The sequence below is a fragment of the Gossypium hirsutum genome, chromosome A11 (genome assembly GCF_007990345.1).
Source record: "Gossypium hirsutum isolate 1008001.06 chromosome A11, Gossypium_hirsutum_v2.1, whole genome shotgun sequence".
NCBI classification, from domain to species: domain Eukaryota; kingdom Viridiplantae; phylum Streptophyta; class Magnoliopsida; order Malvales; family Malvaceae; genus Gossypium; species Gossypium hirsutum.
The window spans coordinates 5,957,158-5,980,329 of NC_053434.1; the positions used below are offsets into that span (position 1 = coordinate 5,957,158).

A 23,172-nucleotide genomic window follows, 5' to 3' on the forward strand; every position below is an offset into this window, starting at 1 on the left:
TCGACAATGTGTTTATTGGATATCAACTCAATTGAAAAAAGATGAAAATACCTTCACCTTACAATGTAACTTATATTATTTTGAGGATATTTTTTGTCACTTTATATATTTTGTATAAAAATACACCGACATGATAAGATTTGAATCAGTACCTCTTTAATTTTTCATATTTATATTTTATCCTGCAACTAAAACCTTATTTATTACTTATATAATATCTTTACAAATATATTTGTTACATAATTTTGTTTTTCATCCACATCGTGAGCGTGTCATAATTTGAATTTTAATATTTGAATTTCTTTCAATAACTTTTTGATGTGTTATAGAAAAATGATAATACTTTAATAAATAATTAAAGTGCATTATTATTTTTAGTCTGATGAATTTACTTGTTTGATTTATTGTTACTTACAATTTAAATTATTTTTTATTTTAATTTTACGCATATTACATATATGTGATTATTAGTATCCTATCATACATTTTATTATTTATTGTATGCTATTTTTAAATGCATATATATATTTTAAATAGATAGTTTTATTTATGTGATAAAATTTCTAGTAATATATAAAAGTATTATCCTATTTACGAAAATATATAAAAATACTTTAGCATATTAGCAAAATAATATTAACTAAAAAAGTAATTTAATAAAATAAAATCATATAATATTGCAATAAACTTTGTTTTCCCATTTATTTTACGTTATTAATTATTAAAATTAAAGTATATGCTTACATGTTTTTGCTGACATGGCCAATTTCTATTGGCCCTGTAACATCATCCACCTCTCTGGAAATGTTATATGTTCGGTCTAGCGGAGTCTTACGGTTTTCTAGAAAAGGATAATAGTAAAATAAAACATTGAAGCTTCAGCTCAGCCCTAGAAGGAGCAGAGTAGTTTGCAAGTGGGAAAATCAAATTTTCTGTAGTGACGAAATTAGGGTTCAGGATTGATATGGAACGGTTTCCAGCTTTAATATCATTATTATTGTTATTTATGGCAACGGAGATAGTGACGACTTCGGTTGAGCGCGAAAATAAGTCATCTTCGGCAGGGTTGATTTGGTCCACCGCCAAAGAGGAAGGGGATCTGGTGCACAAGGCTGGACACGCTGATGACTCCACCGCCGCCGCCGATGACGTTGACGGTGGATTTTCTTCCCTCGAAGGGATGTTGCAGTGGGCGATAGGTTTGGTGATTTTTCTCCATATTTCTAGCATTTTAACTATCAGAGGAAAAATTCGTTATTCCAATCTTATTCTATGAATCAGGTCATTCTGATCCGGCTAAACTCAAGGAATCTGCGCAAGATGTTCAACGTCTTTCTCCATCGGAGCTTAGGCAGCGTCAGTTGGAAATAAAGGTCCTTTATCTTATTTCTCAATTTTAAAATCTCTATTGCTAATTTATTTATCATAATGTGATGATTTGAAAGGAATCAACTGAGTCAACAATGTCATTTAGTTATTGGGACTATATTTCAAGTCAGTACAGGGCGGGTGATCTTTGTATAAATGTGTTAAACTGCTATTCTCGCCTGATGTTATTGCATCTGTAATCTATATTCTATAATAAGATTTCTATATGAAAACATATATGGATATTAAAGGACATTGTCTTTTATTATATGTCCAAATTTTCGTTTCATAATCTTTATTTCCAGAAAAGATAAACAGAGTGAAAGTTAAATAAACGGTGTGTTAGTGATACATATTAATACGTGCAACGAATGACAATGCGTTCCTTTCTACAAACCAGCAATAGCTTTGCCAACCTTCTCTCTAATTTTTATTGCAGTTGCTTGAAGTTTATACATTTATTTTGCTTTTTTGTGATATCTGACATAATGATCCATGCATTTTGTTGCACAGGAACTGATGGAAAAGTTTAAAATGCCATCAGATGCACAGTTGATGCAAATTGCACTAGATGACTTGAGCAATTCATCTTTGTCTTTGGAGGATCGCCACCGTGCTTTGCAGGAGCTTTTGATACTTGTTGAGCCAATCGATAATGCAAATGGTAAGCGGTGATTTGGTCCATAGCTGGTTTCCTTAGCAGCTTGAAGAATTGATATCTATCCCATCCTTTTCAAATTATTTCCATAACATCTGTTTAGCTCTGAATACCTGAATTATTGCCATGAGTATCTATTTGCCTGCAAAATTCTAGAATGTTAAATGATGTAGATTTTATCTTGGTATGAATGTTTTCCCCAGTTTATTTATCTCACTTTATTGTTATTAACTGAACCTGAAATTTAATTATTCTAACTTCTGTCAGTAAGATTTAACCCCTTTCTCTAAGAGAATGTCTAATATTTACTGTATTCTCTCAAGAATTGTGATGTGGCCTTCACATGGCTAATACCAGAAAATTATTGAGCTTTATCTAATTTTAATTACTACTTTAGATTTTATTTGTTTGGTCATTTGTTGTGAAATTTTGATACAGTATGGTAGTCTAAAAAGTAAAACACACACAGGCACAAATATCGATTGAGACCACAGTAGTGGTTAATTGATCTAAATTGACGTTGGAAAAGAATGCTAGGGTTTATAGTTTTAGAGCCACTAATAGATACTAGGCCACTGTAATGCGGCTACCTATGTCTCTCAAAAGCTTTGTAAATTTTTCTTCCAAAAAATAAAAAAGAAGCTTTGAATGAGGTATAAGTTGCGTTGTAGAATCTGTTTGTGCCACTTGTGAAGTTATTCAGTCCTATTCATGGATCGTGCTGGAAATTTCTTTGCTTAAAATTTTCAGAATTTGAGATTTGAGTTTTCCCCAACTAAGGGAGAATGAAAATATGCCAGTTAAGAGATTGAGTAATCTTGGACTTTGTTTTATATGTTGGGGGTTAGATTGTAAGCTTTACATATATTACACTATTTTGTGTTATTTAGTGTATTTATGTTAGTTTTGTATTTTATTTCTTTTCCATGATAAGATTCTAGGCTTATTAGGGTTTTGGGTGTAGTTATAAGTAATTAAATACTAAGCTGTTTCCGTTTCTAGTGTCTTTTGCATGATGGATATTTGAGATTATGAGATGCTGAGATTTGTGGTTTGTTCAATAATTTTTATGGCTTTGTAACCCCTACCTGTATTTCACCCCTGATTTACTCATAATGGCTTCATCCTCGCTATCTTCGATATTTCTTCGAGGCTTCTATTTTTATGCTTAAAGAGATGTGGCTCACGTTGTTAAGGTTTTGCCATCAGATATGTGTAAACTTGGTGGGCTTGGTGTGATTATTCGGGAGCTCGATCACCCTGACTCAGATGTAAGGAAATTTTCTGCATGGATACTTGGGAAAGCAAGTCAAAATAATCCATATGTACAGAAGCAGGTACATCATCTTCCCTTTGTATGAGCTAGGTATATTCGACATCAACTAACTTGCAAAAAATTTCCTGTCTTAACTCTTAGGTCCTGGAACTTGGGGCATTGGCAACATTAATGAAACTTGTGAATTCTAGTTCCGCAGATGAAGCCACTAAAGCATTTTATGCTGTTTCAGCCTTGATCCGAAACAATGTGGCTGGTCAGCAATTGTTCTTTGCGGAGGCAGGAGACAAGATGCTTCAGGTGATCTATAAGATTGAATTTAGCATTTGCTCTTGTTTTATGCATCCCTGCAATTTGCAATTGACAACCATTCCCATCTGTAGGACATACTGAGCAGTACGAGCATGGATGTTAGGTTACGCAGGAAGGCTGTATTTCTAGTTGGTGATCTGGCTGAGTGCCAGTTAGAAAATATAGATAAAGCTGAGATGCCATTTTTCAGCAATCAATTCTTCTTGAAGTCTGTGGTTGATTTAACTGCATCAAGTGACCTTGATCTCCAGGAGAAGGTAGTTGTTTAGCCTCATTTTCATGTTTTTGTGTCCTATATGAATGAACAACTATTGATGCGATGGTGGGTATTTCTTTTCATTGATTCATACTGCGTTTTTCTTTGAGTTTACAGGCGCTTGTTGCAATTAAGAACCTGCTGCAACTTAGAACAACGGAAGCAATGGTTTTCAAGGAGTTTTGTAGATTGGATGATGCTTTGGAGAGGATGAAGAAGCAACTGGAGGATTTGATGTTGGACGAAGATCACAGAGAATATGTTACAGACGTTGAAAGCCTTCGCAAGGAAGTGGAACTCAGTTTCCAGGCCAAGTTGGGAAATGTAAGATATCAGTCAGAAACTCCATTGGATCTTTTATTTAAGCTGGTGGATTTTAGCTAAGGAGGTTTATTATCTTAACAGGTAAGAACGGTGCCAACATAGAAGGCAGGATGGTTCATAATCATTTGAAAACAGAGTGGAGCAGGAGCAGGTAGAAAGATGAGCTAGTTTTGTTGCAGCCCTTGCTTACCCTTTTGTATGGTAAAAATATTTGGCAGAGAAATGAAATTCCTGCTGATTGGGAAAGCGAAACTGATAGGTTGGATTGAAAAAGAAAAAAAAGAGAGCAGGTTCCAGGATTAAAATGTAACAATAGAAGTTTATATTACTACACTTTTTTTGGATAAAGGTAGGGGATAGAAGTTGTCAAATGATTAAATTCAAAATTGATGTTAAACTCATCTCAAAGTTTTCTATTAGGTCTGTGATTTACTTTATTATACTTTGATTCCTTTCCTTTCATATAAGAAATTTCAATTCAACTTTGCAATGCCTTGTATCATGTATCGGACCCAATTTTTTTCCTAACCGGATCGGGTATGTTAAATGTCACATATTTTCGCTCAAAAATTCTGCACTAACCCTTCACCGTCACCCTTTACCTGTCTTCTATCACTGACAAACACCATTACACCCCTCAATTCAGCACCTTTGAGTCTCAACATAATCCAACCATTGTTCTCACTGAACCCATGGACCCACCAAGGCAACAACAAACAAATCCATAAAAAATCTGTAAAGGAAAGAGGAGAGAAATCAGGAAAAGAAAAAAAAAAGGAAAAAGAAAGAGTAAGACCCATTTTTGGTCATTTCGAAATTGGGGCCTCCAATGAATCTTTGGGAGATTTAAATGGAAAAAACATCCGTCGAAATCTCAAGTCTATTCAACGACTAATGAAGAGGTAAGAGCCATAAAGTGTCGAAAACAAAATCGAGACACTGATTTTTGAGGGGCATTTTGCGAAATTCCAACTGGGGATATAGAAAGGAGACAGTACAAGGAACTGTTTGATGGCATTATTGACCCGAGAAGGCCACCGACGGCAAGGCTAGCGGCGCGGCAACAAAAACAACTAGGATCCTTTAGGACTTACGAGTGGGTCGGTAGAAAGGCTTCTTTGTAAGCTGATTTAGAGAAGAGAAGACAACTTATTCACATGGAAAAAATAGAGGAATGGTTAGGTTATTATTTTATAATAATTTTATAACATTTAGAAATTTAATAATTTTAAACAGAATTTAGGAATTATTGATGTAATTAACGTAAAGAATTTTATTTAAGAGAAAAACTTAAAATGTTTTTATTTTTAATGATATATTACCATTTAATTCATACATTATATATTATTAATATAAATATATCCTTACGATATGTTTATGCAGACTTAAAGTTGTAGTCAAAATCCCTTAAAAGAATTGAGGATGATTTAAGATCAAGCTTGCGAAGTTGCCCATCTTAATTTTTTATCAACTAAAAAGTAAACCCAAAGGAATAGTGCTTGCTTCGACGGAACCTTTGCGTGTGACAACACACAAGCACAATTTATTAAAATAACGATTTTCTGTATACTATTCGAGGAGGTTGAATGTGATAATATATTATTGATGAAATTACTTTTAACTGGTGGGGGAGACAATAGAAGTATGGTAGAGTTATATTTGTTGCATTAAATTTTAAAATAGAGTCAGAGAATAAGGATTCATTATATTTTAATAATTCATAATGATCATATGGCTAAATATTCTACTGCTGGAGTTTTGTTTTAAGTTTGTAAGTATAAAATATTCCCCTAGATACAGTAAACAGTTTACTGTTAGCTATAATAGTTCAGTCAATATTGGGTTTAATTGATTGATGTTTTGCTTTATGCTGTAATTTTTTACTAAAAAAATGTATATTATCTAAAAAAAATTCAATAACTGTTAAAAAAATAAGGTTAAATATTCAAATAAGGACCTATAAGGTTTTTGAATCTCTTACAGGGTTTATTTAAGCATTTGGATTGCTTACATTTTTTGTATTGAAAATTTCACTTATTCGGCATTCAAAAATAGTGAAAAATTCATTAACATGACATGCAGGATACGATTGAGTACATCACTTCTTTTATACGACAATTTGAACTTTCAAGGAACTAAAGATAATTATATCAGAGTTTTATTTTTAACTAAAATTAAAAAAAAATCCCAAATTCCATCTTCTGGGTCAAAAATAATGAGGGGATGTTTGATTCAATGTAATCGCATAACAAATCTATTACAAGTCTATTTTGCAGGTCCGCACAAACAGCTGTTTGGTTCAATGGAATATCCTATTATGGGTGTATGCTATTTCGGGCTTATACAGAAAAATTTGGTGATTTCTATTTCCTCCCCTCTCTACCGATTACTAATTCAATGCTTGAAGAACCTTATCTTACCCTCACCAAATTCTCACCTCAAAAACATTCAAACGATAGTCATTCCTTACTTCCTTCATTCCGGCACTCCTCCCCTTCATCCAGCATCCTTCAAGTAAACATTTCTCACTTCCACTGTTCCTTTCATTTTCCTCTCTGCCATTTTTTCTTACCCACAAAAATTTTCTGCCTCTTTTTGTTACTGCTTCCTTCACCATCAAATACAAGTGCTCATTTTCTTTAATTTACCTTTTTTTGTGTGATTGGAATGGATCAGAAGATTTATTCTTGACCATTAAAAATCATGATTGTGTTGATGATATTTTGGTAACTTTTTGTGTTTGTAATATCTGGATGGTATAATGACATGATATAATGTCATTACAATGTTGTAATTTTTTGACGTTGTAAAATTTAACATATGGTTATGACATATAAGCTAATAAAATCATGTAACTTTTTGTTAATATATGAATATTATGTTTGGATTTGAAATATAATTCTCAAGCTATTTATCACTTCTAATATTTTATTTTTTATTGTAGAATAATTAAATTATTTGTTTCACTAATGATATTTTAACAAATTCAATATGAATTGCAGTTTAAAAAAATAAAGTATGTTATATATTATTTTTTATAATATTATATATTATGATTTTTAATTCATATAATAATAATTATATTAAGAATATTATTAAATTATATTTAATAATAATTATGCTAAAATATGACTAAATTATTTATTTTTATTAAAATATATTTAACAATAATTTTATTAAAATTTAATAACAATAAGAATAATCATTTACCTAAAAAAATTCTGCTAAGGGTATTTTGGTCATTTAACTCTTTTTCTTATACTATTACAACATCTATTCCATTCAACCAAACAATTGAATTATTGGTTATAGTTTTATTCTATTACAACTCTATTCAATTACAACATTATTCCATTATAGTGAACCAAACGTACCTGAATGTTTTCTGCTCCATAAATTTATCTTCTTCTTTTTCTTTTTTTTTAAATGAATCTTGCAATAACCACCTAGACCCTCGTGGTTTAGATACCAAGTCTAAAAATGGAGGAGCTCCATGATTCAACTTCACACGTTCTTTCTAGGCCTATTTTATGAGTTTGATTTTCAAAAATTCCAATGAAGATAAGCAAAAGAAAGAAAGAAACGTGATTCTTTACACATTTACTGTCTCTTGACTCATGAGCACACACCTTCTTCAAGTTCTCTTAAGAAAAACAAAACCCATGATTGATTCAAGTATGGATCTTTTTAATTCAACAAAAATTCGAGTGTTAGGGTTTTGTTGTGTGTTAGTAAATGTAAGCTTTGTAAATATCATAGTCGTTTTTCAATAAAAAATTAATTCAGTGTCATCAAATTTTAACCTAGTTAATAGTTTTGTAAGTATTTACTTACATTTTAACAAATTTTCTCATACACTGATAAGGAATGTATGGATTATCGAAAAAAGAGGAGTCCCGGTGATCCCCTTTAAATTGCCCATATCCCACAAGTTAATAGAGAGCACCCTATTTATCCTCTTGAGGAGAAGTTTGGTTTCAAACCCCAGGTCGAACAGCAGAAGTACGCATGCTAATATGCCTTGGATGATTCACATCTCAAGGTCAAGGATTGATGAGCATGTTGAACAATCCATATGGTTAGGAGCCTTCACAGCCCAAGTGCAATGACACAATTATCAATAGATAAAAAAAAGAATATAATCTTAAATAAAGTGAAATAAAATCAAATAATTAAATTTATTCGCTATTAAGAGATAAATAGATCCCTATTTACTTATCCATTTTTATATTTTTTTTTGTAAAAAAAATCTATCTAGTATTTTTCTTTATATTATAGGTTATTTAAAATTTAAATTGTTGAAAATGTTTATTTTTAATTGATTCAAATTTTTAACACTTTATCAAACAGACCCTTAATTAAATAGAATAATGTTCTACTTTTTAACTTAAAAAAATAAATATTTAATACATTAACTAAATTTTTATAAATTTATAAATGAAATTAAAAAGTTATCACATTAATAAATAAAGCACATTAATGATATTGCAACTTAGATTTGTAAAAATTCAATTACCGAAATTCGTGTTGGTACGATGATTAAGATATTTATCATCTGAGTTGTAGCTTGAGTTTGAGTAACGCTAATCACGTTGTTATCGAGGCTTTATCCTCCTCTCGTAATTCAAAAAAAAATCAATTATCAAAATATACATTTTTATATTTTTTGACATATTCAATAAGTAATTGTACTTTTCAATCATTTAAAATTTAGTTTGATAATTAATCTTATTAAAAAATTTATGTTAAATTCAAGTTTATTACAATATTATCTTTTTTCTTTAGCCAAAATGAGTATTTATTTATTCCAAACAATTACCATTAGACCATAATTTTAAATTTTAAAAAGTTAAATTAAATTATTGAATATAAAAAAATGATTAAATTTTAAATATCCGAAGAATAGGAAACTATTACGTATTTAAACAAAATAATTATTAAATAAAGGAATAATTTAGTCACATTATTAAATAAATAAAATTCATATAGTGAATGTAGCAAAATTCTTGGTACTTTAAACAAAAAAGCGTGAGACATCCACAACAAATAATGACAACACATTTGTATTGAGAATTTCAAGGAACTATTCAATTCAACCCCTACTCTCCTATCCCACAAAACTATCGTCACACCCTACTATCATCTGCCAAGTGGCGCTTTATTTTCATCCAAGGACACATGTTGAAATCACATAGGGGATTTATTTATCATCTCAAGACTGTAATGTTGTGTGTAATATAAAAATATTGTAATCAACATTGGCATTATGCCATTTTGTATATATTTTTTTAATTATTTAATGATATTTTAATAAAATTTTTCATGTTATTCATACATAATTTTAGTATTTTTTTTAATCTAAACTTTGAACTCGAATTCCAAATCTTAAACTTAAAATTTAAAACCTTAAATCCTAAATTTAAGATTTAGAATTCGAATTTAGAGTTCAAGATTCTACTAACTTCATTTTCACTGCTCCATCACAACTAGATCAACAGATGTTCCGTAGCTTTCTGAAGGTTTTGCTTTATAGTTTCTTTACCCATGATGGATGGTAAAATTGACTTAATATTCTTGAAGCAACGGGAAAAGAAGTTTGTGGCGGAGATACCATCTGCATGATGAGTTCTCAAAGATGAGAAGATTTGGTAATTTGTATATCATTATCATAATTATACTTATTAATCTATATGTAAGCCAGGCTCGGGGCCAAGGTTAAAAGGGTTAAAAATATTGTTTTTTAGTTTTTAAGAGGCTTAATTTTTCTTTTAACTTTTAAAAGTAAAAAAAAAAATTCAACTTTTAAGTGCTCAAAATTTTTTTTACCAACTTTTAAGCACTTAATTTTTTTTTCTAAGGAACCTAAAATCTTATTTTATTGTTGCTTAGGGTCTCAAAAATATTAAAAATGAACCTACCTATATGTTCATATATATATATTTGTTGTTAATTAGTAAATTATGTTATATAAAATTAGAAAAAAAATAGTATTTTATGTTTTTTCTATGTTAGGTTTAAAATGATCAAAAGTTAAAAAACACCATTAAAGAATTAATTCATTTATAAATTCTATTTTTTTATTTAAAATTTCATTCTCTTTCTTTTATTTATTTACCTTAAAATTCCATTTACTTTTTAAAAATATAATCATTGAGGGAAGGGAGAAGAGAAAAGTTGGGGGGGGGGGAGAATAGGAGAAGCAAATTAAAGGAATAAAAAAAGGGAAAGAAACAGGAAGTAAGAAAAAATTTAAACCGCTCAAAAAGAAAAAAAGATTAATTATGTAATTTGATTTAAAATGATAATATAATATGTCATGTTAGCTTACGTTACACCGTCAACTGCAGCTAATGATAATAACAATGACTATATTGTAGTAATTTAAAATTTAATGATTAAAACATAATTGAAAATATATATAAATGACTAAATTTATAAATTACCCTAATTTTTTTTTAGATATCTTGTGCAGAATGTGATTTTGCAGTGTGAACCGATTGAAAGAAAAAGATCATAAGAGGCTCAAAGTCGGAAAACAAACTTTTAAAGGATGTATCGCAAATAATAGGAAAAGGAAAAAAAGTTGAGAAATATCAAAATTATACAATTAAAGTAACTTGAAGGTAAACCACAGTTGGACAGTGAAGACTTTAAACATAGGGTTGAATTTCATATATAATTTTAACATTTATCGGAAGAAAAAACCCAAAAGAATTGGTATTCCTATATATAACCACAACTCCACCAATTATCAAAATTCTTAAACCGAAAGAAAAGCTCCAAACCGACCAAAAAAAAAAAAAAAGGGTTGTCTCCAAAAATTAAGATCTCAATATATTATTCTTCGTCGTTCTCCTTTACAGATTTCCTTTTAAGTTTGTTTTTCCCCCCTTAGTTTAAAAGATGTCATCAAGTGAAGAGCCATTCTCACAAGTGCAGGCACGGTTAGCTGTGCTTGCAGCTCATTTAGCAGCTCCTGATTGCTCCTCCAACAACCTCAATTCTTCTGTCCTCGAGCCATGGTGCGTGTCGGCTCAGAACGGTGGCTCTGTTGGCCTTTCATTAACCATCATCGACGAGCGAACCGGGAAGAAGTACCAGGTCCCTGTCTCCAGCGAAGGCACTATCAGAGCTACCGATTTAAAAAAGGTTTTTTTTTAAAAATATTTCGAAGTTCAATCAAAATTTTAGTAGTTTGTTTTAATTTGTATTAAAAAAAAACTGATTTTGAGTTTTAGGTGATATAATTTTAATTTTAAGCTGGATTTTAATTGCAGATAACAACAGGGAAAGATGATAAGGGGCTTAAAGTTTATGATCCGGGTTACTTGAATACAGCTCCGGTTCGGTCGTCGATTTCTTATATAGACGGTGATGAAGGGATTCTTAGATACAGAGGGTATCCAATTGAAGAACTGGCTGAGAGTTCCACTTTCTTGGAAGTGGCATACCTCTTAAGTAAGCTTATAAAATTACAAACACCCGTTGTTTATCCAAACTATGATCGTTTGTGGAAATTGATTAATTATTTGTGAAACATACTTCAGACCGACAAAATCGATTGAAATCTTTAATGGGTTAAAGTAATCAATTATTGAGGTTCATGTAAAATCGATCAATTATTGAGGTTCATGTAAAATCGATGTATGTGGAGATTGTATGTACTATGTAGATCATATGACATGGTGTGTATTGAAGATCAGTTGAAGATTAGGGGAGATAAAAGTGAGAAAAAGAAGAAGCTTTAATGAATGGTAGATGGGGTAAAAAGAAGGACGTTATGGCAATGATAGAGGGAGTTGGACTCCCTATTCCAGTGTAAATAATTAGTTGTTACTTTTAAGCTGAAACTTATGCTAGTTTGTTGATCTGTATCTAAAGCAAGACATTTTTAAAAAAAAAAAAATTATTAATAATTCCCTGACTGACTGTTTGAGGATAAATAATAGTTGCTGATTTCTCCGATCACTAATTTGACAGACATGACCTCTTAACTTAAAAAAACCAATTGCAAACAATCTTTCAACAATGCTTTTATCAAATTATACAGGAGCAATGAAGGTTTATAGTTTCGTCTTCGATAGCAATCATGCATTTACTTGTATATTTGGTCATGTGTTGATATAATTTGCTTCCACATTTTCAGTGTATGGGAATTTGCCTTCTGAAAGTCAGTTAGCAGACTGGGAATTTGCTGTTAGCCAGCATTCAGCTGTGCCGCAAGGGATTCTGGTATGCTTTTCTTTCATCTAGAAAATAAACCGCTTCTAGTCTCTCACCTTGTGATGTTGTAATGTACATGATGTTTATAATAAAAATGATTCTTTGCTTTTCTAAGTTCTTTAATTTCTTTGGTATAAGGGCCAAAGTTTTGATACTTTTTCAGCAATACTATTAATTGGGTCTGTTCCTTCTAGTTCAACAAAAGTTATTTTACTTGTATCATGTTTTCTCTGTTTTTGTAGGACATTATACAATCAATGCCTCATGATGCTCATCCAATGGGTATACTTGTCAGTGCAATGAGTGCTCTTTCTGTTTTTCACCCTGATGCCAATCCTGCTCTTAGAGTAAGTTGATGGTTTAAGTTTGTATAAATGCTTTATGAAGATTTTAAGTTGACGTTGTGTTGGTATGGCATTTTGTTCGATCGTGGGTATGGGTTTTATAAGAGCACATAGGAAGCAGAAAACTGGAGAAAAGTCATTATTGGACAAGTGGGCCTATTAGTTTTGGAATTGTAAAGACTCTAAGATCAAATTGTTTTAAGATATTGGATATTGCATTTTACCTTTTTAAGTTGTCTTGAGGGACTATTTTCCAAATTTTAAAAGTCACTATTTATTCTATGAGGTAACCTTTTGCAAAATGTCAACTTGGGAGTCTTATCCTGATCCATGCGATATAAGAAAGTGCACTGACAGAATGTCTTTATTGAAGGCAAAAGTAACTTTAGCTTTGTCGAGACCAACATTAGAGCACGATTTATCAGAAGGAATTGTGGAAGCACTAAAACTTGGATAACTTGCAATAACCTCGTGCACTTTTTGTTAGAGAAAGATTGCAAGGATATCTCCTATAGCGAAATACTTACTTTGGCTTAAGCTATTTTCAGTTTTACTATTGTGAAGCATCTTGAAGACATGAACTTCTACTGTTCTGCTGTGTTCTTAATTAATAATTTAAAAACCTTTGTGCTCTCAAATTATGATTTAAAAGCCTTTCTGGAATTATTTTACTCTCTGAGTTTATCAGGTTTTTAGATCTACTATTAATGCAGGGCCAAGAAATTTATAAGTCGAAACAAGTGAGAGACAAGCAAATAGCTCGCATTATTGGAAAGGTTTGTGCATTTAATTCCCTTTTCCCTCTTTGTGTCTTTTCTACTCTAAAGCAGTTGCTTCTATTCACTAGGGCGTATCTTTAACTCTGGTGCATGAACTTGTTACTTTCATCTTGTCCTACGGATTTGGGTTTGCCACACCATTTTTTTCTCATTCTGTTGTGAGATCAGTATAAAACATCTTTCTTTTTTCAGGCACCAACCATTGCTGCTGCAGCTTATTTGAGGATGGCAGGAAGGCCTCCGGTTCTCCCTTCCAGCACCCTTTCTTATGCTGAGAACTTTCTCTATATGCTAGATTCAATGTATGTTCTTTGGCATTTTCAATTCTCTCATTAATGGCTACATCTTCAATTACTTAAATAGTAGTAACTTATTATCTTCTGGCTGCCAGATTTTCTTTCCATCAAACTTAGTCTTAATGCTATTTAAATTTATCAGCCTCATCTAGGAGGCAAGATTTAGGCCTACCTTTTCCTAGGTAATGCGTCCATTTTATTAACTTTCAGGGGCAACCGGTCTTATAAGCCCAACCCTCGGTTAGCTCGAGTGCTGGACATTCTTTTCATACTACATGCAGAACATGAAATGAACTGTTCCACAGCTGCTGCCCGGCATCTTGCATCAGGGTATGTCTATTAATGTTATTGTCCTACTGTGTTAGAGCAACAAAAAACAATCTATATATGAAATATGAGTGTATCTGCATCTGTAGTGGAGTTGATGTATACACTGCTTTAGCTGGAGCTGTTGGAGCACTATATGGTCCTCTTCATGGTGGAGCCAACGAGGTATGCAGAACCAAATATTTTCTGTTTCATAATAATGCAATGCCTATCAGTAATTTTCTGAAATTCAATTTCCAAAGGAATGGTGTTACAATATGCTTGTTCAGACTATATAATTGCACTTCAGCTGTATATTATCCACTTGAGCATATCAAGCTTCTTTTTGTCATAAGCTGTTTGTGACAGCAATGCCTGACCTTATTTTTGGTTTTGTGACAGCAGTGCCTGACCTTATTTTTGGTTTTCTTTCTCTTGGTTGTTATAGGCTGTGCTCAAGATGCTTGGCGAGATTGGAACAGTAGAGAACATTCCAGAATTCATTGAAGGTGTCAAAAACAGGTGAATATTGCATATATAATTTTGCTGTTAGTTCAAGCTAAAGGTTCGACATGCAGTGCTATATTTTCTTGTGATTGTTTTATTAATTTTTGCATATATATTCATTTCTTCCGCTTTATATTCATTTCTTCAGGAAGCGGAAAATGTCTGGTTTTGGCCACCGTGTATACAAAAACTATGATCCAAGGGCAAAGGTGATAAAGAAATTGGCAGAGGAAGTTTTTTCTATTGTTGGCCGGGATCCACTTATTGAGGTGTGTATCGACAACCCTCCGAATTATTTTCTTTTACATAAAGCAACTAACCTTTTCCCACACCTAATCTGTTTTAAGTACGTCATGATTAAACTTGAATGTTTCCATGGTATGTAAGCTGATCAAGGTATAATAACGCATGGACTGAGAGTTCAGTCATGTTGGCTTCATATTTGGTGGCAGATTCTGTAAATAGTATTATGTTTTCCAAACAGGGATTCATTAGTACTTTGTAGTTGACATTTCTAATATTGTCTATGATTTCTTTGTTTACTGTAAATGTTTTAATATGCTTTTCTCTTGCCTTCTATCATTTTCCCCTTCCGCAGGTAGCTATTAGTTTGGAGAAGGCCGCATTATCTGACGAATATTTTATTAAGAGGAAGCTTTATCCAAATGTTGATTTCTATTCTGGGTTAATATACCGGTAAGATAAGATTAATTTCTCTGCTCACTTTGAGAAACTAGACGAATGTATAAGATATATTTTAGATGTTGGACCAGTGACAATTGAGGTTTTATTCAATAGGGCCATGGGATTTCCACCAGAGTTCTTCACTGTGTTATTTGCAATCCCTCGAATGGCTGGGTACTTGGCACACTGGCGCGAGTCTCTAGATGATCCTGATACAAAGATAATAAGACCCCAACAGGTCAGTCAATACTTCAGGACTCAAAACCTATATTATTATAATTATGACTTATGATCATGACTGTGGAACCGAAATAAGCAACATGTTATTTTCTTCTAGTGTAGTGTGATTCCATATTCTTGGTTGGGAAAATCCCTACCAACTTTGACTTGAAAGTGACAGGAATTATGAAGTTTGCACTTTTAAAGTTACTAGCCTGCCATATCTGGGATCTCTCTCATTCCATTTAAAATTTCAGGTTTATACTGGTGTATGGCTACGGCATTATATGCCACTCAAGGAGCGCATGGCGTTGAATGATGCAGACAAGCTTACTCAAGTATCCATATCAAATGCCTCGAGACGACGACTGGCTGGTTCTGGGGTTTAGGCTTTATTGTTATATTATAACATCACCAAGTGAAATAAAATGGAAAACGGCCTATCTATGTGTCTCTGCGAAAATAAATTTACTACCCTTGTCAATAGCTTTCTGCTTGAAAACTGTATGCTTTTGAGCAGACATAATGCAATTTGCCTCTTATCTTGTTGGACCTATTGTTGATGGGATCCATGTCTTGTTACATCTAGACCATTAAATACTTGCTGTGGGGAGTTTGGGAATGATTAACAAATTTGTTCTTCTTGTAATTTGTCAATAGATTGGAAGGATGCATTTTAATTAGTTAAAATTTATCGCTACATATTCATTATTAATCAAATTTATTTAATATATAACAATTTTAATTTCATTAAAGCATTCTCATTAAATAAATTTTTGAGAGTTACTCAACTATTACAAAATTTCATTTTAGGTGTTTAAATAAAATAAAATTACAATTTTAGGCACCATGTTATATAATTTGATCCTTTTGGCCACTCTTATCAAAATCTAGATAGAAATGGAAATTTCTGTTAAATAATAGTAATATTTTCAAAATTATACTTTTGGGTTGTTTTGTTTCATCATCCCCATCCTTCATTGCCAGAACATTAAAATCTCAGAAAATTTCACTAAAAATTTAGAGAAAGAAAATGAAGCAAAATATAAATTTGAGAGTACTATTACAATATTTTGTTTCAAATTCTGCTATAGAACCATAATCAGTTGGCGAGCCCTTCTTTATGTTTCTAATAAAATCTTCACATTTCTTATTTAACTCTTCATTACTCATTGACTCAAGTTCTTCATCTTCATCCTCCTCCACTGAAATAACCTCATTTGATCTGATAATATTATTATTTAACATTTTTTTTTGTTTGGATTTTAACAAGAGTGATCAAAATGATCAAATTATGTAACATGGATGCCTAAAATAAAAATATTTTTTTATAATTGAGTGACTATTGATATAGTTTACCTTCATTTTTTTTACACTAAATGAAAAAAAGTTAAATTTCTTATAGTATGGGACGATGTAAGAGAGGATAAAGTGGAAAGCAACGAGATGAAAGGAGAGTTTCCTAGTGAAAAATATTTAAAATAATTTAAAATATATCAAAAGTTTTTATACTTTTCACAAAACTGAAATTTACTTTTATTATTAGGAATTCAGTTTTTTTACTTCTCAAATTTCAAAGTTCAGGTCAAATTGTTAACACTATTAATCTTTTTGTTAAATTTGTTGGTTTGGCATATTGAAATAAAAATACACTTGATAACAATGTAACTAAAAAGTTGTTGTAATGAGTTTGAATTTAACAAATAATTTTAATAGTACTTAATCGTTAGATCTGAACTTTAAAATATATAAAGTTGACGCATTAAATTCTTAAAAATAAAAGTACAAAAACGAAGAGTTAATAGATTTATCACATATTTTAACCTTAAAAATATTAAGATATAATTAGTAATACCATCTTTAAAAAAGGGAACACACATCATCTATTAAATGTTAGACCTTGAATTTGGATGGTCAAAGCTAAACTCTCCATATTTGTCAAAATAACTAAAATTTCACATGTATAAATAAATATTTGAAGTGGATTGAGTCTTAGCTTGATTGTTATGAATATCATTGTCAATATAATAAGACGTGGGTTTAAGTGTGCTGAAACATATTATCTTCCTATTTATGGGTCAGGAATGGACTGTGAGTAATTTTATGTACAATATTTTAACATTAAAAATAATCTGTAGTAGCAAATGAGGCATTAAAATTGATACTTTGGATCCTTTAATATTTTGGTTTAATTTCATTATATTAGATGTGAATTTATAGTTTTTTGTATTTTATATTGATTTAATTTAATTTTATAATTTTTAAAATTATTTTTTGTAAAATGTAATTTAAATATAAATGACGAAAATAATAATTCAAAAATTAATATTTTTCTGCTAAACGTCTCAAAATATACTTATTTAGAAAAAAGGGAAATAATGGAATATAAAATTAAACAAGAATCATATGGGCTATAAAATTAATTAGGTTTTACAAACCGGGTCGGGTCATGTATGGGTCCACTTCCCTGCACGGTTAAGTTAATTATAGTTAATTAGTTATTAGTGTAAATAAAGTGGATCCGAAGAGATAGAGTGGATCGGACAGCCAATGAACAAAGTGACAAAAAGCCAAGCAATCAAACAGTGTCGTGTTGGACCCACCTATTTAAAACCCAACTTCCTCTATCACTTTCAACACACACGTAGAGATCAAAAATAAAAAAAAATTATCGCACAGAAAAATTTATTCATCCAAGTTGGAAACGTCGGCCGCAAATCTCCGCTCCGTTACCGGTGACGACGCTCTCTCTAATGTTCTCTGTCTTTATCCATTGAATTTCAGTTTCTTGCTTCATTGTTTACCCGTCTTTAGATCTCTGTTTCGTTTTTTTTTAATACAAAAATAATTAATTCATAATTTGATTTGGGCTGTTATTTTGCATGTTTAATCACTGGCGTTTTCACCTGGGTCGTGTAGTTATTGATTACATGGAATTTTTCGTTTTTGATTAGAAAATTTCGATTCTGGTTCCATCGCATTATTCAATTCAATTCAAAGCAAGAGGATTTGATTATTAAGTTAAATTTTTTTTATCTGAATTGAGACATTACTGGAATTGAGCTCAATCACTGCATTTCTTGAGAGATTTCTCTAAGCGTCCCGTGGCTCCCAAACATACATCCAATTGTCTAATCATGGATCTTAGATATTTTTTAAGTCCTAACGTCCTTCAACTCCTTTTTGAGTAGGAATGTCAATTGTGAGTCGTAGATACTAGCGATCACGCAGTTTTCTGGTAGTGCTTTAGGTTTGTTCTCATATTGTTTTTGCGTCTGATGCTGAGCTGATGTTGCTGGCTGGGTGTTACTTGATACGGTGAAATAAGCATGGACTAGATACTCAAATTTCCTTCTTTATTATTATTATTATTGACTTTTATGGGCTTTGAATTGGAAATAGTTTCATGCAATTAGATATGAGATTTTTCTTCCAAATTGTATGTAGATACTTTGAATACATATTGGTAATCTCTCACATAAAACAAATATCATCTAGTTACTCTTACAAACTAACTATTACATTTGCATTTTAGATAGAAAAGGATGTTAAAACTATTAATATTGTGCAAAAGAAAAGACAGACTGTAATCGATGTGTGAAAGGCTTATTATAAAGCTAAATTAGCTATTGATGGTGAATTACTCCCTTCTGTACAGAAAGGAAAGAAATTAGGACAAATTAGCTTTGTAGGATATGGTAAATTTTTGTCTAGTATAAATTTATTTGGTGTTATGATAACGTGATGTTGCACATTCTTCTGTTTATTTTGATGGCAAACCATTGCCATTCTTGTTAAAAAAAAGGTGCACACAATTAGTTCATAGGACTTGACTTATTATTTATTGCTTCATGGTTCTATAATTGGATCATTTGATGCAGTCATTAGATTGCTTGTGCAATTTAAGTTCTTTGATAAAACTTGCACTTAAAAGGGTTGATAAATTAAGATAAAGTTGCTGGTGTGCCTTTAAGATTGATATTTTACTGAGGTTTGTTTTATTTACCTCTGTGATGGTAGGCTAAGCAATATTCTGTCATTTCTTTTTATTGATCCTACCTATACTCTCTCTCGGTTCAGATATCTGAAAAATGTCCGGCCAAAGCCAGCGCTTGAATGTGGTTCCAACTGTTACAATGCTTGGAATCATGAAAGCTCGGCTTGTGGGCGCGACAAGAGGTCACGCACTTCTCAAGAAGAAGAGTGATGCCCTAACCGTACAATTTCGTCAGATTCTTAAGAAGATAGTGTCTACGAAAGAGTCAATGGGAGAGATTATAAAAACCTCCTCATTTTCCCTAACAGAGGCCAAGTATGTTGCTGGTGAGAACATCAAACACGTCGTGCTTGAAAGTGTTCAGACTGCTTCTCTTAAAGTCCGATCGCGACAAGAGAATGTTGCTGGAGTGAAGCTTCCAAAGTTTGAGTATTTTACTGAAGGTGAGACCAAAAATGATTTGACTGGTTTGGCCCGAGGTGGACAACAGGTCCAACAGTGCCGTGCTGCTTATGTGAAAGCAATCGAGGTTCTAGTTGAGCTTGCTTCTCTTCAGACTTCATTCTTAACACTCGATGAGGCAATCAAAACCACAAATCGTAGGGTTAATGCTTTAGAGAATGTTGTGAAGCCAAGGTTGGAGAATACGATCAGTTACATTAAGGGAGAGTTGGATGAGCTTGAAAGGGAGGATTTCTTCAGGCTAAAGAAGATCCAAGGTTATAAGAAGAGGGAAATAGAGAAACAGCTAGCTGCCGCAAAGGAGTTCGTCGAGGATAAATTTGCTGAGAAGATTTCCTTGCAGAAAGGGATTTCAATAAATGCAGCTCACAATTTGCTATCTGCGGCCAGGGAGAAGGATGAAGACATTATTTTTTGATGAAGAGGTTAGTCTGTATTTTTTCTATTTTGATGTATGTTCGACGGTGGGAGATTCCTTTATTTTCAGGTGTTGTTTTGAATAAATGTTATATGCATGTCTCTACTCCACTTATTTTGTGTTATTGTGAATGATCAGACATACACCATTTCGAGGCTCCAAGGTATGCATGTATGATATTATTGCTGTGTTCCTAACGGTGAGTCTTGGGACCTATTCTTTGGCTTAAAATCCATTGCTGGAAAACAGTAGCTCGTGTGCATTCAGTGTTCGCCTGCGTGTGCATCTAAGAGCATTTTGTGTTCATTATGAGAGTTGATTCCAAAGATGCATGCGAAACCTCTATCCCGAGGTTAGGCCACGGGTATACCTAGGGATATTCGGTTTGGTTTTTGAACAAAAATTGAATCGAATCCCCATTCAACTTTTAACTTTTGAAATCAAAACCGAAATCATATGAAATAAAAACCAAAATATCCGAAACCAAAAGCGGTTTGGTTCAACAGTATATAGAAAATTTGGGTTTTGTTAAAAAAATTTATCACCTTGTTTTTAGCTCAAAAGAATCTAATATTGCAATTGTTGATTTTTTTTATAACAATCATAATACACCTCTAGATTCATTTATACATTTATAAAGTGAATTAAATATTAAGTTAATATCATAATCATCCATAAGATCATTTAAAAGTCTTTGTAACTTAAGCTATTAAGTTTATAAATCATTTAAAGTTATTAAAAGGAAAGCTAATAAACAAATAATTCATATACCTAATATTTTGTTGTGTCATTTCTTTTAATTAGTTATAATTGTAATATGGATGCTTAAATAGCAAATTTTTTATTTTGGGTGCCTAAAATGAAAATTTTTGATGGTTGGGTAATTATTTGCGAAGTTTACCCTTTTATTTAATTAAGGTATCTTTATGTTTCTATTGAAGGAAATTATCCCTTTGTGAGTTTATAATTGCTCCTTCCAACAATGTTATCTCCAAGATTCGAACATGAGTTCTTTATTAAGAAATGTAATGTGCTTTATCATTGGGGTGAATTCATAATTTTTTTAGTTGGGCCAAAATTTAATTATAAAATTTCGAGAGATCAAAATATATATATACCATGTATTAATCTATTATTTCATCATTTTTTAAGGGATTAAAAAAAGTCATTTTTAAGGGAAAAAGTATAATTTTATTATATTAATTTATAATTTTTTATTTTTGAGTGCATTTAATTGATTTTTTTTATATTTGGGGCCAAAGTACAATTTTACTGTACAAGTATTAATTTATAAGAGAATTGAATTGAATTTTTTTTCATTTGGTCGGGGTGTGAGGCCCCTACCTACCCTCGTTACATTTGCCTATGCTTAGCACCACACCCAACACTTTTATCATACCTTCATGCCCCTACCCTTCAATCGAAGGATGTATTATACTTCTACTTAATTTAGACACGTGACATCATTAGTAGTCACCTAAGAAGCACTTGTGAATGATCCATCACCTACCATATCTGATAATAACCCACCTACAACAACCATGCCACCTAGATAACCACATAATCACCATGTCTCGAATTTATCAATAACATGACACTACTGGACATAGAACCTCTCCCTTATAAAAATACCCTATGGAATAATGAGGAACGAGTTTTCTTTTCCATCCGCAACCCTAAATGGTTCTCTTTAACACTTCACCTCTTTTACATACACAACATCCTCCTCTTTTTATTCTCATACTTTTCAACTTTTCACTTATTTTAATAAATCGACCTCCTTTGCACCACCATAATTTTTTTCCTTATCTCCATTATTAATATATTGAATAACTTAAACTTTTCAAGTCATAGTCAATTTTTTTTTTTGAAATTCCATACTCAAATTAAACATTACCACTTTTTAATATAATACGAGTTGTTGGACTTAATATAACTATGCATATAAAATTCTTTTTTAATTTATTTTTTATAAATGAGATTAAAATAATTTTTTAATTGAAAAAGTTGCAAACGCTTAATTAAATTAAAGAATGCTTATGTTTGGATTTTTTTAACTAAATTTTTTATAAAAGCAAAAGAAGTACTATTTATACAGAATTTACCCAACAAAATACATTAACACAATTTATATAGGGTAAATTATTAAAATAGTCACTTTTGTTTATCTCATATTACATTTTAGTCATTTATATTTAAAATATTAGTTTTTAGTTACTTATGTTAACGTGTTATAACATTTTAGTCACTGAATCGTTAATGGTGTAACAATAAACTGACGTGACACGTTAAATCATCATTTCAAAAAAAAATTAAGGTTGAATTATACAATTAGTCTCCACATTTTTTTCGTTTGTTTTGACTTTCTTTTTTTTTCCATTATCTTCTGCTTCTCCCTTTGTTTTCCTCTCTTCTCCATCTCTTTTAACATAGTTTTTTTATGTTTTCTATTTGTTAAAACTAGTCCCTATACTTTTATTATTTTTGAACAATTTAATTTTTTCTTTTTATTTCTTTATTTTCCTTTTATTCTTTCCCTTTAGTTTTAACAAATGGAAAACGTAGAAAAACTACATCAAAAGAGATGGAGAAGGGAGAAAATCAAAGGGAAAAACAAAAGATAATGAAAAATAAAGAAAAAAAGAAAGTTAAAAGAACATAAAAAAATTAAATTGCTCAAAATAAAATAAAAATATAGAGACTAATTGTATAATTTAATCTAAAATTTTTGTTTAAAATGATA

The 23,172-nt window shown here is 31.3% G+C and overlaps 3 protein-coding genes across 4 annotated transcripts; all 3 read left to right on the top strand.

The window, feature by feature from the left end:
• Positions 1–838: 838 nt before the first annotated feature.
• Positions 839–4,595, top strand: LOC107922716 (hsp70 nucleotide exchange factor FES1). The gene is made up of 8 exons (XM_016852862.2): positions 839–1,199; positions 1,282–1,373; positions 1,882–2,032; positions 3,236–3,363; positions 3,444–3,602; positions 3,686–3,871; positions 3,988–4,194; positions 4,276–4,595. Exons 1-8 carry the CDS (start codon positions 965–967, stop codon positions 4,294–4,296), a joined length of 1,179 nt encoding a protein of 392 aa, XP_016708351.1. The 5' UTR covers positions 839–964; the 3' UTR covers positions 4,297–4,595.
• Positions 4,596–10,906: 6,311 nt separating this feature from the next.
• LOC107924402 (citrate synthase 2, peroxisomal) lies at positions 10,907–16,201 on the top strand. Its single transcript, XM_016854837.2, has 13 exons — positions 10,907–11,343; positions 11,472–11,652; positions 12,341–12,426; positions 12,660–12,764; positions 13,475–13,537; positions 13,733–13,842; positions 14,047–14,166; positions 14,253–14,328; positions 14,591–14,664; positions 14,798–14,918; positions 15,248–15,345; positions 15,448–15,571; positions 15,810–16,201. The coding sequence occupies exons 1-13, from the start codon at positions 11,098–11,100 to the stop codon at positions 15,939–15,941; spliced, it is 1,536 nt and encodes a 511-aa protein (XP_016710326.2). The 5' UTR covers positions 10,907–11,097; the 3' UTR covers positions 15,942–16,201.
• Positions 16,202–18,141: 1,940 nt separating this feature from the next.
• LOC107924568 (V-type proton ATPase subunit D) lies at positions 18,142–20,591 on the top strand. Of its 2 annotated transcripts, none has more exons than XM_016855078.2 (2): positions 18,142–18,287; positions 19,633–20,591. In XM_016855078.2, exon 2 carries the CDS (start codon positions 19,644–19,646, stop codon positions 20,427–20,429), a length of 786 nt encoding a protein of 261 aa, XP_016710567.1. In that variant the 5' UTR covers positions 18,142–18,287; positions 19,633–19,643; the 3' UTR covers positions 20,430–20,591. The 2 variants fall into 2 exon arrangements, with proteins under 2 accessions (XP_016710567.1, XP_040936709.1); XM_041080775.1 differs by having other exon boundaries at positions 18,167–18,307.
• Positions 20,592–23,172: the final 2,581 nt, after the last annotated feature.

Coding starts and splice junctions, on each gene's coding strand:
- LOC107924568 (XM_016855078.2), top strand. CDS start 19,644: ATGTCCGGCCAAAGCCAGCGCTTGAATGTGGTTCCAACTGTTACAATG.
- LOC107922716 (XM_016852862.2), top strand. CDS start 965: ATGGAACGGTTTCCAGCTTTAATATCATTATTATTGTTATTTATGGCA. Junction 1,200..1,281: donor GATGTTGCAGTGGGCGATAG/GTTTGGTGATTT, acceptor TCTATGAATCAG/GTCATTCTGATCCGGCTAAA. Junction 3,603..3,685: donor CAGGAGACAAGATGCTTCAG/GTGATCTATAAG, acceptor TCCCATCTGTAG/GACATACTGAGCAGTACGAG.
- LOC107924402 (XM_016854837.2), top strand. CDS start 11,098: ATGTCATCAAGTGAAGAGCCATTCTCACAAGTGCAGGCACGGTTAGCT. Junction 15,346..15,447: donor TATTCTGGGTTAATATACCG/GTAAGATAAGAT, acceptor TTTATTCAATAG/GGCCATGGGATTTCCACCAG. Junction 15,572..15,809: donor AGATAATAAGACCCCAACAG/GTCAGTCAATAC, acceptor TTAAAATTTCAG/GTTTATACTGGTGTATGGCT.